A 21,531-nucleotide genomic window follows, 5' to 3' on the forward strand; every position below is an offset into this window, starting at 1 on the left:
TCATTGGGTGTCTGTCTCGTGTGTAGTCGGGTGTATACGTCAGCCCCAGCCGTGCAGTTTACCCTCCCTGCCCCGTATCCTCTAGTAACCCTACGTTTGTTTGCTGTATCCGTGGCGCTCCTTCTGGTTTGTCAATAACATTTACACCTTGTTTTTCAGATTCCACGCATAAGCAAAGTCATATATATTTGCCCTTTTCTGTCTGGCTGACTTCAGTCAGTATGACGGTCTCTAGGCCCATCCATGTTGCTGCCAATGTCGTTATTTCTTTATTTTTTATGGCTGAATAATATTATTTGTATGTATGTACCACATCTTCTTTACCCATCCCTCTGTTGCTGGCATGATTTTGAGGTGGTCATTAAACACCTCCTTGCCCCTGGATCTGCCCTGTGCTTGGCATGCGGGACTAGAGTAACTCTAACACCAGAGTGTAAGCCCCGTGACTGCAAGGATAGTTTTGGTTTTCTTCACTGTCTCTGTTACCAGACACACTGCCTGGCATCTCGTGGTTTTCAACAGAGAGTTGTCGAATCATGACATAAAACATGACCTGGGATAAATGCAGTCCCTCCGAGGACCAAGTCTGGCAGCTGCTTAAAGACTAACAACCTCTGTAGAGCAGTCCTAGCTCAGCACTTGTCTGATCGCGTGCTGTGCTACGCTCAGTCACTCAGTTCTGTCCGACTCTGTGACCCCGTGGGCTGTCGCCCGCCAGGCTCCTCTGTCCACGGGGACTCTCCAGACAAGAACACTGGAGTGGGTTGCCATGCCCTTCTCCAGGGGATCGTCCCAACCCAGGGATGGAACCCAGGTCTCCCGAATTGCAGGCAGATTCTTTACCATGGCTGAAACTAAAGCAGAAGTTTATTACAAGGAGATAGGGCGGCTTCGTTCAAAAAAGTTTCATAGAGGAAGTGACATAGCTTGTATCTTAAAGTCCATTTAGGGTAAATGAAGGGAAAGAACAGGGCATTCTAGGTGAGCAGAACATTATGAACATAGACTTGGAGATGAGCACGGGCTTTTTCCTTCATGGAACCCGTCTTTTAAGTTACATGCTAAGCTTACGTATTTTTAAAAATAAATTCAGCATTTCTCTGACATACTTGTCTTTTAAAAACTGTATAAGTCATTATAAGATACGGTAATTACTGAATAGACGACCTCTGAAAGGTGAGCTCAGTTCCCCTTTCACAAAAATTACTTATGAAAGTATTCAAAGGCTAATTTGGTGATAGCTGCCTGATGCCAGAAAAAAAGACTCAAAACCATCTGATATTCAGTGAGAATTTACTTTGTTTCTGACTGCTTTTTAGAAGAAGTGCTGTTAGACCGTGACATAGGAAGGGTGGAAAAGTCAGAAAAACAGGGCCTTGGTGCCATTCAGGTTCCGCACACACGATTCAGGTGTGGGATAGACTCCACTGGAAGATCAAGTAATGCCTAGTGTATTGCCATCACTCCACCGTATCTGTCAGCAGCGCCCATTCTCTCGATATCAGGAAATAATGAGTTGCCTGCCATGAAATTATGGTTTGCCCGCCTCCTGTTCTCTCTTCCTGCCTCTGAATACCAGTGTTCACGTACTCATTGATTAAATCTGGGGAGCAGACATAAAAGTGGCCCAAATCTGCATGCCTCATCTCTTACTCTCTTGCATTTCCATTTTAATGGCAGAAGGCCTCCTGATCTGGAAAGCTAAGAGTTGACTTGGTAAATCAGAAGCCTTTCAGGATCTTAGATTCTGTGGGTCTTGGTTTTGTGTCACTGACAGCCAGGGAGGATGGAATAATGGTAGGAAGGGTGGCTGATGGTACTAGTATCAGGAATCAGCAGCCGAGGTGTCTTCTCCACCGTTTATACATACTGCTGGTATGCAGAGTGACAAAGTCTAGATTCTAGATACCCCACTGCGGGCTGCCCTAGTGAGAGAAGATTCACAGTGGGTCAGAAAACTGCTGGTAGAAGAGGTACCTCAGTGGTTAGATCTTGTCCTCTAGGAGAAAACTAAACACGTTGGTTCAAAGCTACTATCATTTCCACAGGTGGTATCGTATTTAATCCTCACATTACAGGTATAACAATTATAACATCAGAAGGAGAGTGAATCTCAGAGCAGTTCAGTAAGTTGAATCAGTCATACATCTTTAAATGGTGAAGTTAACTTTGGTTTCCTTTTTGCCTAAATCCAACACCATCTGCTCACAATCTCATGTGATAAATACAGTCAAAAAGGATATGAAAACGTTTACAAAGGCAACAAGCTGATGTAATGCAAATCATATTGTTAAGAGAAATGTATAAGTTCATAAACCTAGTGGGAGGGCTGAAATCCAAGATGTAATTGATGTGTTGTGTCAGCAAGCCAAGAGCCACTTTATAAATTGTGCTTCCGAAGCAGCCCATTCTGCTCCCTCTCCTCTCTGAATAGATGAATGAGCGTTCCTCACTGCGTTTCCCCTCATTCCTCATCACCTGCTGTTTGCTATACCGAGTGACAAGTGACACCTGCTGGCCAAGTAATGAAGCATTTTCATTTTCATCGTCACTGTTGATTGTTCAATTACTGACTGGCCCCTCAGCTGGATAATTGTCGTTCTGTTTTTCAGTAAACCTAGACAGGAATTTTAAAACCGTAAGACAGAGTCACAGAATCAAGTCCTCTGCATTTGAGGACTTGGCAGTACTCAATTTTGCCCTTTGCTCGGTTTTAACGTCACAATTTACAGTCTTTTCTGCTTTCTGTTGTTCAGCAGGACACCTGTGTCACAACCACACACGGGGAGTATTGCTTTAGGTCCATTTCATTCAGGGATTTTTGGTACCACTTTAAATCCACTTAATGCCTTCAAATCATTATAAGGCAAATGATAACTTGCTTCCTTGAATGAAGCCTACCCTGTGTTTACGCATTTGTACCATTGGGATGATTCCCTGGAGAAGGGAGTGGCAATCCATGCCACTGGAGGATCCATTTACAACCCCTGGAGAATTCCCTGGAGAATTCCGTGGCCAGAGGAGCCTGCGAGTACAGTCCCTAGGGTCGCACATAGGCGGGCCTGACTGGCTGACCCATACTTCCACTTTCTTCAAAGTCAGTGGGTAGTATAGTGTATTTATATGATCAGTTCATTTGTGCAGACGTGCTGTGCTGCCTTATTCTCTGGGTCCTTCTGGGTTAACCTTCTCTGATTAACGTTAATTTCCCATCTGGAGTCACAGTCCAGGCTGTCTCTGATCTGACACTAGTCCATTGGCGTAAGTTTCTCCTCTTCTGCGGGAAGAGCACCCGAGCTCCCGCAGGTTCCTCTGAGCTCCCCCAGGTCCCCAGGTTCCTCTGCGTCTTCTGCTTCCATGATGCTGAGTGAGTTGTCTGCGTGCCTTTGTTCCTGCCCTTCCCTAGTCCTTCAGGTTCCAGACTTCACGGCATTGCTGTATGAGGTCCTCTCATTTCCCTGCTTGTGAAAATACCTCCTTCTTCCACTTCCCCTTGCCCTTCATGTGTGTCTTCCTTCAGGGCATATTTCACTTTTTAAGACTCTGTTTCTCTATTTGAGTAGGCCGTGTCTTATTTGTGGCATGTGGGTCTCTCTCTAATTGTGGCTCTCTGGCTTACTTGCCCCCCATCACGTGGGATCTTAGTTCCCCGACCAGGGGTCACACCTGCATCCCCTGCCTTGGAGGATGGATTCTCAACCACTGGACCACCACGGAGGCCCCCACGTTTCACTTTCTTCCTGGTGTTATAGTCAGTCATATATCTGAGCTGTCTCCTATGTTTGACTGTAAGATTTTTGAATTAAGGGAACATTTTTATTCATCTTTGTGTTCCTAATAACACTTATTAGACCTGGACCTTTTACATAGTAGATGTTCACCAAATGAGTGAAGGGTTGAAGGAACAATTTGGTTTATGCAGAATTCCTCACAATTAGATACGAAGGTGACTATTTTTCATTAGATTGGTTGAAGCTATGTAGGTTAGACTTGAAACTGTCTGCACCTGTTCTTGGACACCATCATGTTCTCACACTTGGTCAAATGAAGTGTTGCATTTGGGTGGGAGTATAGAGACCCTATTTGCATTTCATTTGTCACAGTCATAGTCTGCATCACAGGAAGAGCCTTGGTAAAAGTCCATGCCTGTTGAGAAAGCTCAGTAGCATTCTGTTCTTTTCTGGTGCTTGCGTGGACAAAAACCTGAGGCCGTGTGGTCTGACAGTTCCCACAGTACCCGTACATTTTAGCAGTAAATGGACGGCAGAGAAGGCTCGCTGAACTTTCAGCTGTGTTTTTCAAAATGAAATGGCATATCTGATCACACCTTTATAATGAAGAATGTGAGCACATTTTCCCACTTAGAATGCAATCTTTTTAACGTGTCATTCTTGTGTACGATGCTGAGATTTCTAATCTGTATCCTGTGGAACTAGATGCCTTAGAAAGTCTTTGTGTTTATCAAGCTTTTCAGTCTCCATACATAAACTTCCATGATCTAAAATTTATGACACCTAAGCTGTTGTGACACTCTAACAAGAGGCTGACGCTGCTCACTGTAACTGAAATGTTTTATTTTATTACTCTTTTGTGACAAAGGTCTAATTTCTCCGTGGTGATGCCTGTCATTCCAAAAGGGATAATGCGTGATACAGTCACATCTGTGGGCCCTGTGTTCACACTGTAGCAAATGAGCTACTGTTGCTCATGAGGAGCTAGTGTGGAAGTTCCTTGAGGGCAGGTATCATGAGTCCACTTTCCCAGGCATCTCCCATCATTGCATCTGGCTCAGTGTTGGGCAAAGTAGATGTCCAACAGTAGCTGTTCAACTCCTTAGCTTGATTTGCTTGTCCACGTTCTTTTCTTTTCTCTTGAATTTTAGTTGATATACAGTGCTATAGTAGTTTCAAGTGTATGCCATAATGATTCAATATTTTTATATGTTACAAAATGATCACCACGGTGTTTAGCTACCCTCTGCCACCACACAGAGTTATTAGAATGTTACTGACGACATCTCTTAGGCTGTACCTTGCATCCTCTTGACTTATTTATTTTATAATTGGAAGTTTGTGCCTCCTAATACCTTTCATCTATTTTGCCCATTTCCTCACCATTTTATCCTCTGACAGCCACTAACTTATATCTGTGAGTCTGTTTCTTAACTGCTTTGTTTGTTCTTTTTTTTTTTCTCTTAAAATTCCACATGTAAGTGAGATCATGTGATACTTGTCTTTCTCCGTCTGACTTATTTCACTTGCTTTATACCCTGTAGGTCTATCCATGTTGTCACAGATGGGAGGAGTTGATTCTTTTTTATGGAAGAGTCGTTTATAAGCTGAGTGACCTCAGGTCTGTTTGATGTCACTGGTCCTTGATCCTAGCCCATTCCTCCCCCTTCAGCCCAGTAAAAATGGGATTAAGCTAAATATTTGTGAAGACCCATTCAGTTTTATCTGCTTGCAATGCAGGAGACCTGGGTTCAATCCCTGGGTCAGGAAGATCCCCTGGAGGAAGGCATGGCAACCCACTCCAGTATTCTTGCCTGGAGAATCCCATGCACAGAGGAGCCTGGCGGGCTACAGTCCATGGGGTCGCAGAGTCGGACACAGCTGAGCAACTGATACTTTACTTTTTAGTTTCACTTTTGTCCAGTTTTAGAGCCTTTGAGTATTAGTTGCCCATCTTCATTTACAGGGTGTTAAGTTTGAAACGCCTATATATATTTATTTTATTCTGAATACAAACATGAGCTTTCTGGAGCAGAGCAGATCTATTATTTAATTATAGCAAATAATTACTCTGATTCCTTTTTGCCCTAATTTGTACCCCTGGGGCAATAGATGAGATGAGGCAGATCATATGTTATCCTATATATACTGGAGTTTGTACCATCAGCGAGGAAGTTGAAAAAAAAGTGAATCTGGTTATTTCTATAGGAGAGGGACAGCCTCCTCCCTAACTCCACCTTACTGCCTGTCAGACACACACACACCTCTTTGCTTTGAGAAGGATCCTGGATTCTTACTGTTACCCTTTGGAATATCAATAAATCTCTTAGGGGAAAGATAAGATTAGCTTCTTTAGCTATTCTTCTGTTCCTCAGATCTCCTTCCTTAACATGTAAATACATACCTCTGGAGGGATAAATCTCTTCATATACTCTTTCACTAATAATCAGTCATAAATTAAAATCTAAAGTTTGTTCTTCTAGGCTAGGTCTCAGGTTTTGGTAAAATTTGATCAGAAAGCCTTCATGGTACAGAAACATAAAAATACTGTCTCTACAGTCCCACTAAGCATGAATCTAAAATTAAAAGATAGAATCCTCTGCCTTCCAGGGCCGTGAGTCTATGATGATCAAGTCATTTGTATAAGAATTTCACATGTTTGTAAAAATTCAGATTCCTGAGATCTACAGCAGACTGACTCAACAAGAGTCTCCGGGACAGAAGCCTTGGAATCTGCTTTTCCGTCCAGCTCTCCACATGATTTTATGCACCACAGCCTTTTTCTCCTTTATTCCTGGCTTAAGGATCCTTTGGTTTTCCTGCTGGCAGAGATGCTTCATGTTCTGCAGCTTTTGCTATTGAGTCTGTGGTTTTCAGGACTTTCCAAACATGGAAAGAAATATAACAGTCTTGCTGGGAGAGTTTATGAGTATCATGTAAAAATAAATACCAATATTAGCAAGCTTTCTAAGGTGATGATGAGTGTCTGAAATCTGAAGAGCTGATGATGATGATAAAGATATCACCACTAGTAAACAACTGTTCATTAAGTAACTGAGACAGAATTTGAAGTGGATTAGCTATGTTACCTAGATTTCTGTTTTACAAAAAATGCAAAGATGTGCCACCCCTAGTGGTATTTTTCTACTCAAAATGTAGTTGAGACATTTTTGCTGTGTTTCTCTGTGATGTCTGAAGTTCTTTTGTTGAAACACAACTCTGAAATGAATGAATAAAAAGAGGAAAATGAATGGAATTAAAAAATTTTATTACAACTTCAGTGATGTGATTAGTCGTTCAGGTCAAAAGCTCACTGTCATAAAGCTTTTTATCGAAAAATAATTATCTTTTAAGCTAGCACCAAAAATGATACAAACCCAAATGATGTAAGTGTATCATACATTGTTACTAGGCTACACTCAGTCCATTTCTCTATATCAGGAACAAGACACTGACATTTAATATAAAGCATCTCAAATATGTGATAACATCTGACAGGTAATGAAGAAGTAGTCACATTATGAGTGCAGAATAGAACTGTGGCGGTGTTTCAACAGAGAAAGAAATGAGCAGTAGTCTCTGGGAACATCTGTTTATCCTGTTAATCACCAACATTTTATTGAGCACCTATAAAGTGCCAAACACTGTGTTGGGTACTACAGATAAAAAATGACTTTCAGAGAGAGATGCGAGTGTTACCATGACGATGAGACAATGTGATACATACCACGATTTCTGCTATAAACATGGCTATATAGATGCAGCATCTTCCTGTTCTTTTCCTGAGAGTCTTGTAAGAGCAACAGGAAAACAGAGAACAAAAATGCAAACTCCAGTTTCAGTCGAGCTAGGAAATACATACCAGCATACCCCAGGGCTGCCCAAGGCAGTCAAGATAACGCAAGAATCCCACAGGAGGAAAAGGAGAGAAATGGAAGAGAGAGCCCAGCAATAGCACTTCTAAAGAATCAGCACAAATACACTTACTAAAGAAGGGTTCATCTGGAGATGGAAAATCTATAGCCTTTATCTGCAATAGCTGGGAGGTAACAGGAACCTTACTGGACCTGCTTTGGTTCACAGAAGTGGATTGCACATGGGAGTACTCAAAAAACCATGTTTGCAGAAGATGAGGAAAGGAATTTCTTGGGGAGAGATGAGAAAAGATATTTTGCATAAGCAAAAAAAGAGAAAAACTCGCGTAGACTCTTATCCTCCACCTACCCTTCCTATAGAAAATTCTGGCAAATAGATAGTCCAGGAAAACCAAACTCTTATAATGATGTGTTTAAGATACTATGATAGCAGCTAACTGTCTACAAACAAGAAAAGAATATCCCAGTAAGATATGAATATAACACCGTGCAAATATGGATGTCAGTTACTAGGGACACAGGTAAGGGCCGTGCACCCTCAGCAGTCCCTTGAGGCTCAGACCCAGGGCCCTGACCTGTGCAGGGCTGTTGCTAAAGGTCAAGCTTTGTTCCAGATGCTGGAGAAAAATGTGGAGAAAAAGGGTCTCCAGAGAGGGCAGATGAGGGCTGTGGAGACAACCTCTGATACCACGGCACCCTTGTATTGCTCCTAAGATGTTTTGCTTGTAATTTTGCTTGTATTGCGTGTAATGCTTCGTTGGATTATCTTGTACTGTTCGGCCACTACCAATCATATACCGTTGCTGTATGTCTAAACTGAACGGGACTCCTTAACGATTGGCAAGAGCATGTGAGCTTCTTTAAAAAAAGAACATTGAATTATTATATGCCAATTAAAAGTTGTTTTTACTTACATTTGTCTAATGATTTTTTTCCATAATAGCCTTTGTTTATACCAGCGAATAGGGTCACTAGCCCCTGCCAAACTTCAACATCTAAGGTGAGTAATTAAAGCGGGATTGAGTCATTTGTGACATTTCCCATATGAATGATAAGACTTACCAAGGGCCAAATGTCATCATGGTTTAATACGTTCAGAAAGTGAAGCACTCATACATATTTTTTCACCATCATCATTTTTTATTATAACAATACATGTTGATTAGGAAAAACTCAGAAAATAAAGTATAAATAAGAAAATGTATACCACCCATTGTCTTACTGCGTGGAGATGATGACCGTTTTAGATATCTTAATGTATTTATAGTTACGTCTTTCCAATATATTATTTATAATATATATGCTATATAAAATTATGCATATAAAATCAGAGAGAGAGTGTGCATGTGAGTCTGTGGGCGTATATTTACCTAGAAATATGTTCTGTATGTAAATCCTACATTGTTTCTTATATTTGCTAAATGTCATATTACATTTTATTCCTCAAATGTCTGTTATTATCTAAAATTAAAAATTTTTGAACCTTCAGAGTTATGTCAATCACACACAAAAAAATTATGGAAAACTCTTTACAACTTTGGTTATTCAGATTTCTTAACAGGCAAATGGGGAGATTGTAAACCTCACCCAAATCTTAAGTTAATAGATAGCTGACCTACATGTCTGCTCAGGAGTAAGTCAGGAAGCACAGTGTATTACCAGCTTGGAGTCTTTTGCATCTTCAAGATTAGAATTCTTGACTCAGCCCAGCTCTGCTGAATCAAATTCTGAATCAGCCATTATAGCAGTATACCTCTGCCAAAGTTTATTTTCTAAGCTTCTGATTTTTAAAACTGTTGTTAGTAGTAAATATCATCTAATGTCATAAGATTATAAGCGAATGGTAATTAATTATAAATAAGCCAGCTACCCAAAATTAAAAGCATGTTCCTTGTTATTTAAGGGAAATAAGAAAATTCAGACAACCAGACCTTCCGGTGATGACTTGAAGCATGAGTCTCGTTCATCCTTTGAGCTTCTGGTCAACCACAGCGGCTGGAAGAGAAACACAGAGGGATTGGACTCCGACGTAGAGTATATTTCAGAGACTAAAATTATGAAAAAGTCCAGTCAGAAGAACGTGAAACCTCAACAGGAGAGGAATCCAGCAGTTCCACTGGAAAGTGTCAAACCAGCTAGCAGAGACCAGGTGACTTTCTTTTTGTTACTTTTTCACAAAAATGTGTAGTAATTCACTTTCCCAGAAATAGCATTTTTAAAGGTTGTGCTTCATGTCCCGCATTTAAAGCACCCTAATTACAGCGCACACGTTGTAATCCGAGCTCCCTGGACGAGGCCCCAGTTTCTATTTTTTCCTGCATTGTCTCTTTAGGAGGAAAAGTCAGATTGCTAATGTCAGCACGGAGGGGCTCCTAAAGAGCACCTCTGTGGGATAAAGATTTTATTCTGTATTTAAGAGGGAAATATCCGCGTAGGATAAACCTGTAATCTTGAGAATTTTGCCTTCAATGCTTTATAGCAAAAATGCTTGGTCAAATTTTACATAGGGAGTTATCCCTGTAGTCCAAGTTCTGGAAAAATAACATGCGATGTAGATAATGTAACTAAGCGCTGAGCTTGATTATAATGAATGTGCACCCTAGGATTTCCATCTATCTAAATGGGTTTGTTTCTTTGTTTAAAAAAACATTGCACTTTCATTCTTACAGTGTTGATGCTTATTTAATTCCTCTTTGAGTATCTGCCCTTAGCGTCAATGTATAATAATAACAACACTTAAAACTGAGTGGGCATTTACCCTGTTCCCTGATTAAATATTCAACGACCACAGGTATTATCTCACTGGCTTCCCTGGCGGCTCAGACGGTAAAGAATCTGCCTGTCACATGGGAACCCAGGTTCGATCCCTGGGTTGGGAAGATCCCCTGGAGAAGGGAAAGGCTACACACTCCAGTATTCTTGCCTGGAGAATCCCATGGACAGAGAAGCCTAGCAGGCTCCAGTCCACGGGGTCCCAAAGGGCTGCAGTCCACGGGAGCGCAAAGAGCTGACCAGCACTGAGCAGCTGACACGTTCCTTTCACTTCACTTCGTTATCTTACTGCCTTTAAAAAATCTTGTATAAGCCAAAATTTATGCTTAGTTTATCTGCCGTGTTGACAAAACTTGATTACTAATGTCTTTTTACTGTTTCTAAAAATTAACTTTACTCTGAAAAGGTGACTATGGGCTACATGGAAAATATTCAAATGAGTTGCCATCATCTCTGAAAGTAAGGAACCAATTCCATTGGCAAATATCCACTGAGCTTCTGTCCTGTGTAAGATATTGTTTTAAGCATGGTAGAAGACAAGATTTCAGGCATGGTTCTTTAAAAAAGAATTATTCTGAATAATAGTTACATTACAGAAATATCTCACACATTCCTTTGTAATATCTTTGGAAAATGGTATGTGGATTCTTGAAAATCTTTAGTGATATAGGCTCATTACCTCCTAACGCAGCCTTTTCTTACTTTGTTTTTGGGTAGCTCATTCTCTTAGATTATTTGAAATATGGTTCCTTATAATTTTGAAGTTTTGGCCCTAAGTCTCTTCTTGAGACCAAACTGGATCTGTCTACCTTCTTCAGAATTTTAGTTTGAATTATGCATCATATTTGAATGTAAAAATTCATCTATTCAGCAGATACTCAACTTGTGCATGCTTATAAAAAGCAGTTGTTATCACTTTATAACTATATCTCCTTTAACTACTGATTTCTATTCATTAACTGTGGAATTTCAAGATTTGGGATTTGTAGACTTATTTTATGGGTAGGTTGCATGCTCCAAAGACAACATACAAGTGATCACAAAGTTGTGTTAGAATAGCACATTTTTAGAACTTAAACATGGAGATTCACATGTGTATATGTGAATATATGTATACGTATATATGTGTAAAATCATCAGTTAGTGCCTTTCAGGCTACAGGGGATTCAGCTGTGAGCAAAACCACCTATGTTCCCAAGTCCCCACTGAACTTACAGTCTGGTGATAGAGACAGACAGTCCAGTGATTATACAGATAAATGTGAGCTGACGCTGAGGCAGTGTTTATGACATAGCAGTGTGAGTCCTTGTAATAGGAGAGTTGACCCTGGGAGGACAGGCAAGTCTTCCTTGAAAAAGTGATGACATAACTTTTAGGATTGAATTCCAATTAAGTGGCTAAATGGAGAGGAAGATCATTTCCAATCAGTGCAAACGTTGTTTGCCACTGAGGGAACATGGAATGCAAAGTTCCTTAAGAAGACAGCTCCCTGGAGAAGGGAATGGCAACCCACTCCAGTATTCTTGCCTGGAGAATTCCATGGACAGAGGAGTCTGGCGGGCTGCAGACCGTGGGGTTCCAAAGAGTGGGACATGACTGAGCGACTGACACGGGGAAGACAGCTGAGCTGTGGGGGGCAGCGAGGGAAATGGGGCCGTGGTGTGAGATGGGCAGGGAGTGATCAGACCATGCAAGCTGATACTTCAATAAGGGATTTTGTATTTATCCTGAAAGCAACAGAAAAACACTGAAGGAGTTTAAGCAGGGAAGCGGTATGATCAAAATTTCCTTTACAAAAGGTTCCTTTGGGTTAGTATGAAGAATGGATTCTCAGCAAATTCATTCTCAGAATGAATGTGGGCAGAGCAGTTAAAAGGCTATTGCAGTGGCCTTGGGGGGAAATAATGGTGGTGTGGGTGAGGTCATCATGTGGCGGGGAGAGAAGTGGATGTGTTTGTTCCTATGTATTTGGCTTGAGGAGAGAACACTGACCCGTTTGCTGAGATATTGGGTGTAGATGATCAGAGAGGCTGAATTCTGTTGAGAGGTCAACTCAACCAGGCCAAAGGCCAAAAAAGTCCACTAACTTAATGACTTAGTGGTAATAGGAATGATCACGGGAAGAATTTCATTGTTATTGAGTTGGAGAGAAGAGAAACCAGGTTACAGTGGATTGATTAGCAAGTGGAAGGGGAAGAAATGAAGACATGTGGTACGTCAACTCTTGGGAAGAATTTTTAGGTTATTTGAGATTTTTCTTGTTTCTTGGGGTAAGCTTGTATCACTATAAACTTCCCTCCTAGAACTGCATATTCTGTTTTGGAAAAATTTGTTTTTGTTTTAGTTTATTTTTAGGTATTTTTAATCTCTTCAGTGATCCACTAGTTGTTTAGTAGCGTATTGTTTAGCCTCCATGTGGGCTTTTTTTTTTTTTTTGGCAGTATTTTCCTTGTAATTGATAAATTGAACTCAAAAGGGATTAAAGGCCTAAATGTAAGACTGGATACTATACAACTCCTAGAGGAAAACATAGGCAGAACACTCTTTGACATAAATCGCAGCAAGATTTTTTTTTTTTTATCTGTCCCCTAGAGTAATGGAAAACAAAAGCAAAAACAAACAAATGGAACCTAATTAAACTTAAAAGCTTTTGCAAAGCAAAGGGAGCCACAGACCAAATGAAAAAACAACTTACGGAATGGGATAAAATGTTTGCAAATGATGTAACCACAAGGGATGAAGCTCCAAAATATACAAGCAACTTAATACAGCTATATATATAGAACTCTGTGTGTGTGTGTGTGTGTGTGTGTATAGAAAACTACCTAGTCAAAAAATGGGCAGAAGATCTAAATATGCATTTCTCCAAAGAAGACATAGAGAAGGCCAACAAGGCACATGAGAGGATGCTCAGCATCACTAATCATCAGGGAAACACAAATTAGAACCTTTGAGATATCACCTTACATCTGTCAGAATGGCTGTCATTAAGAAGAACACAGATAAATGTTGGGGAGAAAAGAGGATCCTCATACACTATTGGTGGGAATGTAAATTGGTGCAGTCACTGAGGAAAATAGTATGGAGGTTTCTCAAACAATAGTGTTTTAATAGGATAGAGATTGATATTTGGTTTGCAAGGTTAGCACTAATGACTATTCTAAAAGACTTGGACTTCTAGATGAAAGTCTGCTTTAAAATTTAGATATGTCTAAGAAGGCTTAATGATTGCAGGGTAACCAGTGAAATTTTACATCTAGTACCAAACATTGACAACTTCAGGTTAACCCTGAGAGCCATCACTGTGGACCAAATGTCATAACATCTACTCCAGGATATTAGGTTTCCTTGGTCGTGCCTCCTGGGCTATGCTCATAGCAGAAACTTGCCAGCTTTGTCCAAACGCAATAGTATCAACTCTTGTACAGAAATTTTTCTTGGTATTTTCTAAATGGTATGTGTTTAGATTATATTAAAATGAAATTGATTGCAGACACTGAAAAAACAAAAGAAGTACCCCATGACCCAGCAGTCCCACTCCTGGGTTTATATCCAAAAACACCCAACTCTAGTTTAAAAAGATCCAAGCGCCCCAGTGTTCATAGCAGTTCACAGCAGCATTTATCTATGATAGCCAAGGTGTGGAAGCAGCCTTAGTGTCCGTCAGCAGATGAGTGGCTAACGAGGCGGCTTGTATGTACAATGGAGTATTGCTCAGCATAAAAAGAGGGAAAACTTGCCATCTGCAGCAAACACTATATGATATCACTTGTATATGGAACCAAGAAATACAACATACTAGTGACTATAAGGATAAAGAAGCAGTTACAGGGAGATAAAGAACAAGCTAGTCATTGTCAGTGAGGAAAGGGCAGGGGGCAATGTAAGTGTAGGGAATTAAGAGATACAAGCTATTATATATAAAATGAGCCACAAGGATATATTGTACAACATTGGGAATATAGCCAGTATTTTATAAAATGTACATTGAAACTGTCAAAAAAATTTTTAAATGACTGCAGATATCTCACATACTAGGCATATGCAATATCTACTGATTAAGGATGACATAGTAAAAGAAAGGCATCATAGATACTATTAAATGAATATATATCATATTCCTCCCAGCAACATCTACATAAACTCTAAGAACAATGTCTATACACACATATATATATCCATACTTTTAAATGAATATATATCATATTCCTCCCAGCAACATCTACATAAATTCTAAGAGCAATGTCTATACACATATATATATCTCCATATGAAACATTATATATTCAGTATATAGACAGTAATTTGTGCAGACTCTTTGCAAAATACTACAAGCCCTTTGTTTCCCTGTTGAGTGCCATAATCTATACCACTCATTTCACACTTAACTTGCATTATGATGTTATTTTGTTGAATTCCCTCTGTTTATCCTACAGAAGCCAGCACTTAATAGAGGCTGAAGGAAGGAAAGAGTGACAGTGGCTTAATGTGTACCATTGATTGCCACTAATCCTTGTATATTTTTTGTTAATACCTTGCTACAGGCCTCTTGGGAGATGAAGAGAAAGAGGAGTCAAAACATTATGTGGGAATGTAAGACTTCAGTTGAAGTTGAAACCAGCAACAGCAATTCAGATATAATCCAGGTGAGACAAACTTTGCTGACGAAATGATACCTTGAAATTTATTCACATTTGTAAAGATTAGAGGAATCCAAGAGGTATTTCACACTTGTGCCCAAAGTAACAGAAACCTTTAACTGAATCACCTTGCTTTTAGGTGAAGAAACAGGACTCAGAAAACTTTGTTACTTGCCCAAAGCTACATGAATTCGTAAAAATACAGTTGGGACTTATGCCTCCTGACCATTAATCTGGAGTGTTTTTCATTTTAGTTGTCAGCGTGAGGAAGCTTTAATGTTGTTGTTCAGTTGCCCATTTGTGTTCAACTCATTGTGACCCCATTCTATTATGTTAATGCATATATGTGTATAACATTATATATATATAAACTGTATGTGTGTGTATAAACTTGAAGTTCATCTCAAAACCTACCTACACGCCCAAATCCAAAGCATATGAACCTTTCTGTAATTCATAGTGTGGATTCTTACTAGAAAGTATAATTCTAAACTGACTTAAATTAGGACACTTCCAAAAACCCTTCAGAGAGAAGTCTCTCCAAGAAATCTGGACACGCTTCCCATTTGCTTCTCTACAGATTGTGTGTCCCTGCTTCTAACTTGGTGGTCAGTCTCAAAGACCCGCATGTTCATACTGTTCCACCATGGACCCCAGCAGAGGTGGTTTTCCTCACTGACCCCAGGGTGAAAGTCTGTGGTGTGTAGGAAGAGGGCTTCCCAGGTGGCTCAGTGGGAAAGAATCCACCCGCCAGTGCAGAGAGATGCAGGTTTGATCCCTGAGTCAGGAAGAGCCTCCGGAGGAGGAAATGGCAGCCCACTCTAGTATTCTTGCTGGGACAGTCCCATGGACAGAGGAGCCTGGCGGGCCACAGTCCACGGGGCCACAGAGTCCTACATGATTGAGCAACTAAGCATGCATGTGTGGGAAGAACTGACTCAAGGATTATGAGAAACACTTTATCTGTGAAGCCATGTTGAAGGCTTTGTTATGTTATAGAGCGCCCCTTGTGTTATATTAATAATAAAAGGGTTCATTTGAATATTAGAATTTAATGTCATGAAAAAAAGTCTATTTGATAGTTTCTTTTATCAGAATATGAATTTTATTACTCACTATAGTTCTCTTTGTACCTTGATTTCCAAGAAGCTTATAACTAAACTTTAATCTAGATAAGAATAACTATTTTTGCCTAGATGATAATTTTTCGACATGATAATGTAAGTGAGAGTATTTAGACAAATGCCTGCCTCATTTTTCATGTCTTTAGGTTCAGTCTTTAGGTAAGTTATCTCAAAATGCAATTGAGGATTATGGATTAAGTTTCAATTACAAATGAGTCAATGAGAAGCACAATGTCTTCTGAGTTTAGCCTAATTTATGTGCCCTTCAGCGGAAAAACATTGTCACAAGGTACATGATATAACAATATGCCCATCAGCAGACGAATGGATAAGGAAGCTGTGGTACATATACACCATGGAATATTACTCAGCCATTAAAAAGAATTCATTTGAATCAGTTCTAATGAGATGGATGAAACTGGAGACCATTATACAGAGTGAAGTAAGCCAGAAAGATAAAGACCATTACAGCATACTAACACATATATATGGAATTTAGAAAGATGGTAACGATAACCCTATATGCAAAACAGAAAAAGAGACACAGATGTACAGAACAGACTTTTGGACTCTGTGGGAGAAGACAAGGGTGGGAAGTTCAGAGAGAACAGCACTGAAACAAGTATACTATCAAGTGTGAAACAGATCACCAGCTCAGGCTGGATGCATGAGACAAGCGCTCAGGGCTGGTGCACTGGGAAGACCCAGAGGGATGGGGTGGAGAAGGAGGTGGGAGGGGATCGGGTTGGGGAACACGTGTAAATCCATGGCTGATTCATGTCAGTGTATGACAAAAACCACTACAATATTGTAAAGTAGTTAGCCTCCAACTAATTATAGAAAAAAACAATAATGGAGGTTTATTTTAAAAAGGTTCCAAGATGGAACATTTCAAACAGCACAGCCAACCCCTGTGTGCCCGTTTCCTAGTTCCATTCCAGCAGTTATCAGTTCGTGATTGATTTTGTTTCATCTGTATCCTCTCCCTCCCCGGCCACCCCCTTTTCTCCCAAACATCATATCATTTCCTCCATAATTATAATTGTTTTAAGAAGGAATCTGAAAGGATGTTGAAAAGCTCTAGAAGTGATTTGTGAATGGGAAAAGAGAAAAAGACCCTTCATATTGACAGTAAGGAACAATTAAATGGAGGATGTGAAGGAAGTGAGCACCAACATATTTTCAAAAGGAAAAGGGTCAACATTTAATCAGAGGCCGGAAAGAAGAGAGGACTGTATAACTAGTGTTGTGAGTAACTCAGCCTCTGTACCTCTTTGAAGCCAAAGGTGATAGAACTGTACCTTGGCATATTACTAGTCCCCGCCCACTTTGCAGAATCTTCGAAGTCTTTTTGTGTTTTTCATGTAGCCATTGCTTTGTCACTTCTCTGTCCTCTGCGTGCAGCTTTTATCAAGTGCTTTTTCACAAATTAAGTATGACACTTATGTTAAAATTGTTGTCTTTTTATGTAGTATTTCTCAAGTTCTTGTGTTACTTGCATGAATGTGTGAGGTATGATTGATTTGTGTCCCTGTGATCCTAGCAGGAAGTCTGTTTTCAAATTCATGGTATCTGATTAATCTGAATAAATACTATACATTATCCAGAGATGCCCATTAATTTTTCTGTTTGGCTGTGGTTGCAGCAATTCAAGTAGGAAATAATTGCTTCTGCATGTTTGTCTGCCTGTACTTCCTTAAACTTAGAAATTAAAAAAGATTGTTCTTAACCCCTGGGCTCCTCCCCAGTTATCTTCTAACTGTGATGCGTGTGTGTGTGTGTGTGTGTGTGTGTGTGTGTGTGTGTGTGCGCGTGCACATGAGCTTTAATTCTGACTGTGCATCTGTCAAATTTCAAGAAAGAGGGCACGCAGGGCTGCATTGGGTTATCACTTAAGGAAGAGTGGTTGGCTACCCACCACTTGCCACAGTTAGGCGGTTTTTATTATTTTGGTGAACTTACTGCAGCCAGGGTCTTATTTTCAGCTGTCATGCTGTTGTTCACTCACTAAGTCATATCCTTCTCTTTGTGACCCCATGGACTGCACACGCCAGGCTTCCCTGTCCTTCACCATCTCCTGGACTTTGCTCAAACTCACGTCCACTGAGTCAGTGATGCCATTCACCCATCTCACCCTGTCATCCCCTTCTCCTCCTGTCTTCAATCTTTCCCAGCATCAGGGTCTTTTCCAGTGAGTCAGCTCTTCACATCAAGTGGCAAAAGTATTGGAGCTTCAGCATCAGTCCTTCCGATGACCATTCAGGGTTGATTTCCTTTAGGATTAACTGTCTTGAGATCCTTGCTGTCCATGGGACTTTCCAGCACCACAGTTTGAAAGCATCAGGTGTCATAGGCTCTAAAATATATCTTCAGCTCACCAAAGAAAGCGTTATCTCGCAGGAATGATTTCACTTCATCCAAACCCATAAGACTGTTGTATACTATCATAGCAGCCGTTCAGTCATTGGAGAGATAAACCCAGCCTTAGTCCACTTGGAAGACACATTCTGACTTCCGCCGTGTGTTTTCTCCCTTTAAGCCAGTCTGCGTGAGTTGGCCAGCACAGTTTTACGCTGCTGGTGAGCTGTGAGCCTGAATATTTAAAGAGTTTCCAGCTAAGACAGCCTTCTGTGCCCTTCCCTGCCCAGGATGACTGGGATGATGTTACCAGTTGTAACGGTAACGTTGGAAGGGCCCTGACCCGGGACCCTCATCCTGTGTTCTTCCAGTGTGTGGGTTTTTTTTTTTTCACATTACACGGAGAACATCTCTCTCTCTTTTTTTTTTTTAGTACCCAACAGTAGGCTTTATGTCCACTCTTTTTTAATATTTATTGAAGTAATTATTGACTGACAGCATGACATTAGTTTACGGTATATTACACAGTCATTCGCTAGTTTCATAGATCGTGTACAAAGCTGTGATAAAACATGGAATGCATTGCTTGTGCTGGTAGCTTATTGACTTTATCACTGCTAATTTGTATCTCTTAACATCCTTCACCTATTTCACCCCTCCTCCCACCTACTTCCCCCTGGCAATCCCCAGTTTGTTCTTGTATCTGTGAATCTGTTTCTGTTTTGTTACATTTGTTCAAATGAATGACCTGCTCATGGTTACAGCAGTTTGATCTGTTTTCCTAACTTCTTCCTTCTCCTACTCCCCTGAATCCTTGACTGAATGCTTTTTATATTTCTTTTATCCAAGGCCTACAGTCTCTGGAGGCTATTTAAAAAAATATTCTTTCTCAGTGGGATAATGCTCATTTTCGAGTCACTTTTGATGTCTGCATATCATGTGTATCACATTGCCCATGCTCCCTAAGCATGAATGCATGTGCATGCTTACATATAAATGAAGGCGTACAGCACTTGTCTTTATCTGACTTATTTCCCTAAGCATAGTGACCTTCACGGACATCCAGGTTGTCACAAATGGCAAGATTTCATTCTACCTTACGGCTGAGTAATATTCCACGGTACATATACCACATCTTTATCAGTTTATCTGTCATTGGGCACTCAGGTTGCTTCACTGTCTTGGCTGTTATAAATAATACTGAGAACGTCTTTATTCTGGTCAGCGCTTTCTTTCTTTTGTGTGTTGTTAATGTCTGTCAGTCAGCCTTTGGAAAGAATTTTCTTTTTTTCCCATATTAGAGTACTTCATTTTCCTCTCTTCTAAGCTTCAGACACATGTTACTCTGGCTTTTTTTACCAACAGTTGTGCAATTTCAAGTGAAATGATAAAAGTATTGATTTTCAGATTGATATTGAAGCCAGCCATTGCTGATTATCTCAGTTATATTGTCATAATCTCCAAAGTCACCTCATTTGCTGGGCTCAAGGTTACAGCAGTCTGATCTGTTTCCTAATTTCTTCCTCCTCCTACTCCCCTTAGTCCTTGATTGAATGCTTTTTATATTTCTTTTCTCCAAGGCCTAGTCTCTGGAGGCTGTTTTTTTTTTTAATATTCTTTCTCAGTGGGGTAACCCTTAGTTTTGAGTCACTTTGAATGTTTGCGTCTCATGTGTATCACACTTCTCATGCCCCCTAGTCCTTCATGGGGTGCTGGACTTCATTTTCCTTATCTCAGTTCCTTCTGATCACACAGTTTGCAGATGCCACCTCTGTGGCAGTTTCCCTTCTTTCTCTTCACTTTTCCCTTTTTGATACTAATTTATGCTTGGCCTTTCACCACCGTGGGCCATGCATTTTCAAACTCCATGCAGTGAGAGTGTTCTTGGTAAGACCTTGCTTGCCTGTCGTTTGGAGCTGCGGAAATACCCAGCTGGGATTCAGTTAAAACTCCAGGCATTTTTTAGAGATTAAAAAACTGTCATGAAAATAATGAGGAGTATTTTTTTTTAAGGACGTCTTAGCCCTCTTCTGAATGCCCTACGTAGACATTCAGTTGGACCTTCAGAGACGTTATTTGTGGGATCGCCAGTCTGCACTGCAGCAGGCTTCTTTCATTATCTTGCTCAATCTTGTTAGCAAGATTGAGGTTTTTTAAATGTCTGTGGGGAGGAACTCATGGTTCCCTTCCCCATCTCAAGGTAACTAGCGCAGCCCAGACTTTTTAAATCTCAGCTCCTGCAAAACTGTATTTTTTTCTGAAATTCTGCTCTGTGTGTGTGTGAACTATGTGTGTTTTCGTGGAATTAGCCTTTCCTTTTTCTGCGTGACCACGATGAAATTCAGCTACGATACTTCACATGTATCATCTCCTCTAATCCCTTTAATAACTGAAGAGGTATGTTCTCTTTTCATCCCCGTTTTGGATGAGGAAAATAAGCTTGTTGGGGACCATGCTCTCAGGAAGCGGTCACCGTCAACCCTGGCTCCCGCCTCCTTAACCCCTCCTCGTCAGGACACCTCCCTTTGTCACTCGTGTCCGCGGCCGACCCCACGCCAGTTCAGCCAGGCCGCTCCACACAGATGGGTTGGAGTGCACCAGTACTCCTTACTCAGGGGTCAGGATTTGAAGGCACAGATAAATACCGCATTGATTCCCATTCAGCCTGTTTTGGCTTAGATAGGTTTACAAAGCTTCATAGATGGGCATTCTCCAGCCAAGAGTCTTGATTTCATTTTCTTTTTAACCCAGTCATCATCCATTCATTGCCCAGATCAAGCCAACGTGCCTTTAACCCATTTCTTACCTTATCTACCCCAAATCTGACCTTTTCTGTGCAAGATCTGACTCTTTTCTTTCCAGTCAGCCTAGAGTCTCATAGTAATCATCAGGATCATCGCCTCAGGATTGATTCCTAGAAAGGAGAGTTTTCTCCGCTCCTAAGATTGTAAGTCTAATAATATAGCTGTGATCATAACTGTACTGTCAACCCCTCCCATGAGCTGGTGTCTCCTGACCCTTGGCCTCCAGA

At 40.6% G+C, this 21,531-nt stretch overlaps 1 protein-coding gene across 1 annotated transcript in view; it reads left to right on the plus strand.

Annotated features, from left to right (window-relative positions):
- MORC1 (MORC family CW-type zinc finger 1) overlaps positions 1 to 21,531 on the plus strand; it is a 151,773-nt gene that overhangs the window by 95,233 nt on the left and 35,009 nt on the right. Inside the window, exons 20-22 of the mRNA XM_065913846.1 lie at positions 8,550 to 8,606; positions 9,510 to 9,755; positions 14,923 to 15,024. Coding sequence (XP_065769918.1) covers positions 8,550 to 8,606; positions 9,510 to 9,755; positions 14,923 to 15,024 — 405 coding nt within the window. The remainder of the gene's footprint in view (positions 1 to 8,549; positions 8,607 to 9,509; positions 9,756 to 14,922; positions 15,025 to 21,531) is intronic.

Source organism: Muntiacus reevesi, chromosome 21 (assembly GCF_963930625.1).
Source record: "Muntiacus reevesi chromosome 21, mMunRee1.1, whole genome shotgun sequence".
Taxonomy (NCBI): domain Eukaryota; kingdom Metazoa; phylum Chordata; class Mammalia; order Artiodactyla; family Cervidae; genus Muntiacus; species Muntiacus reevesi.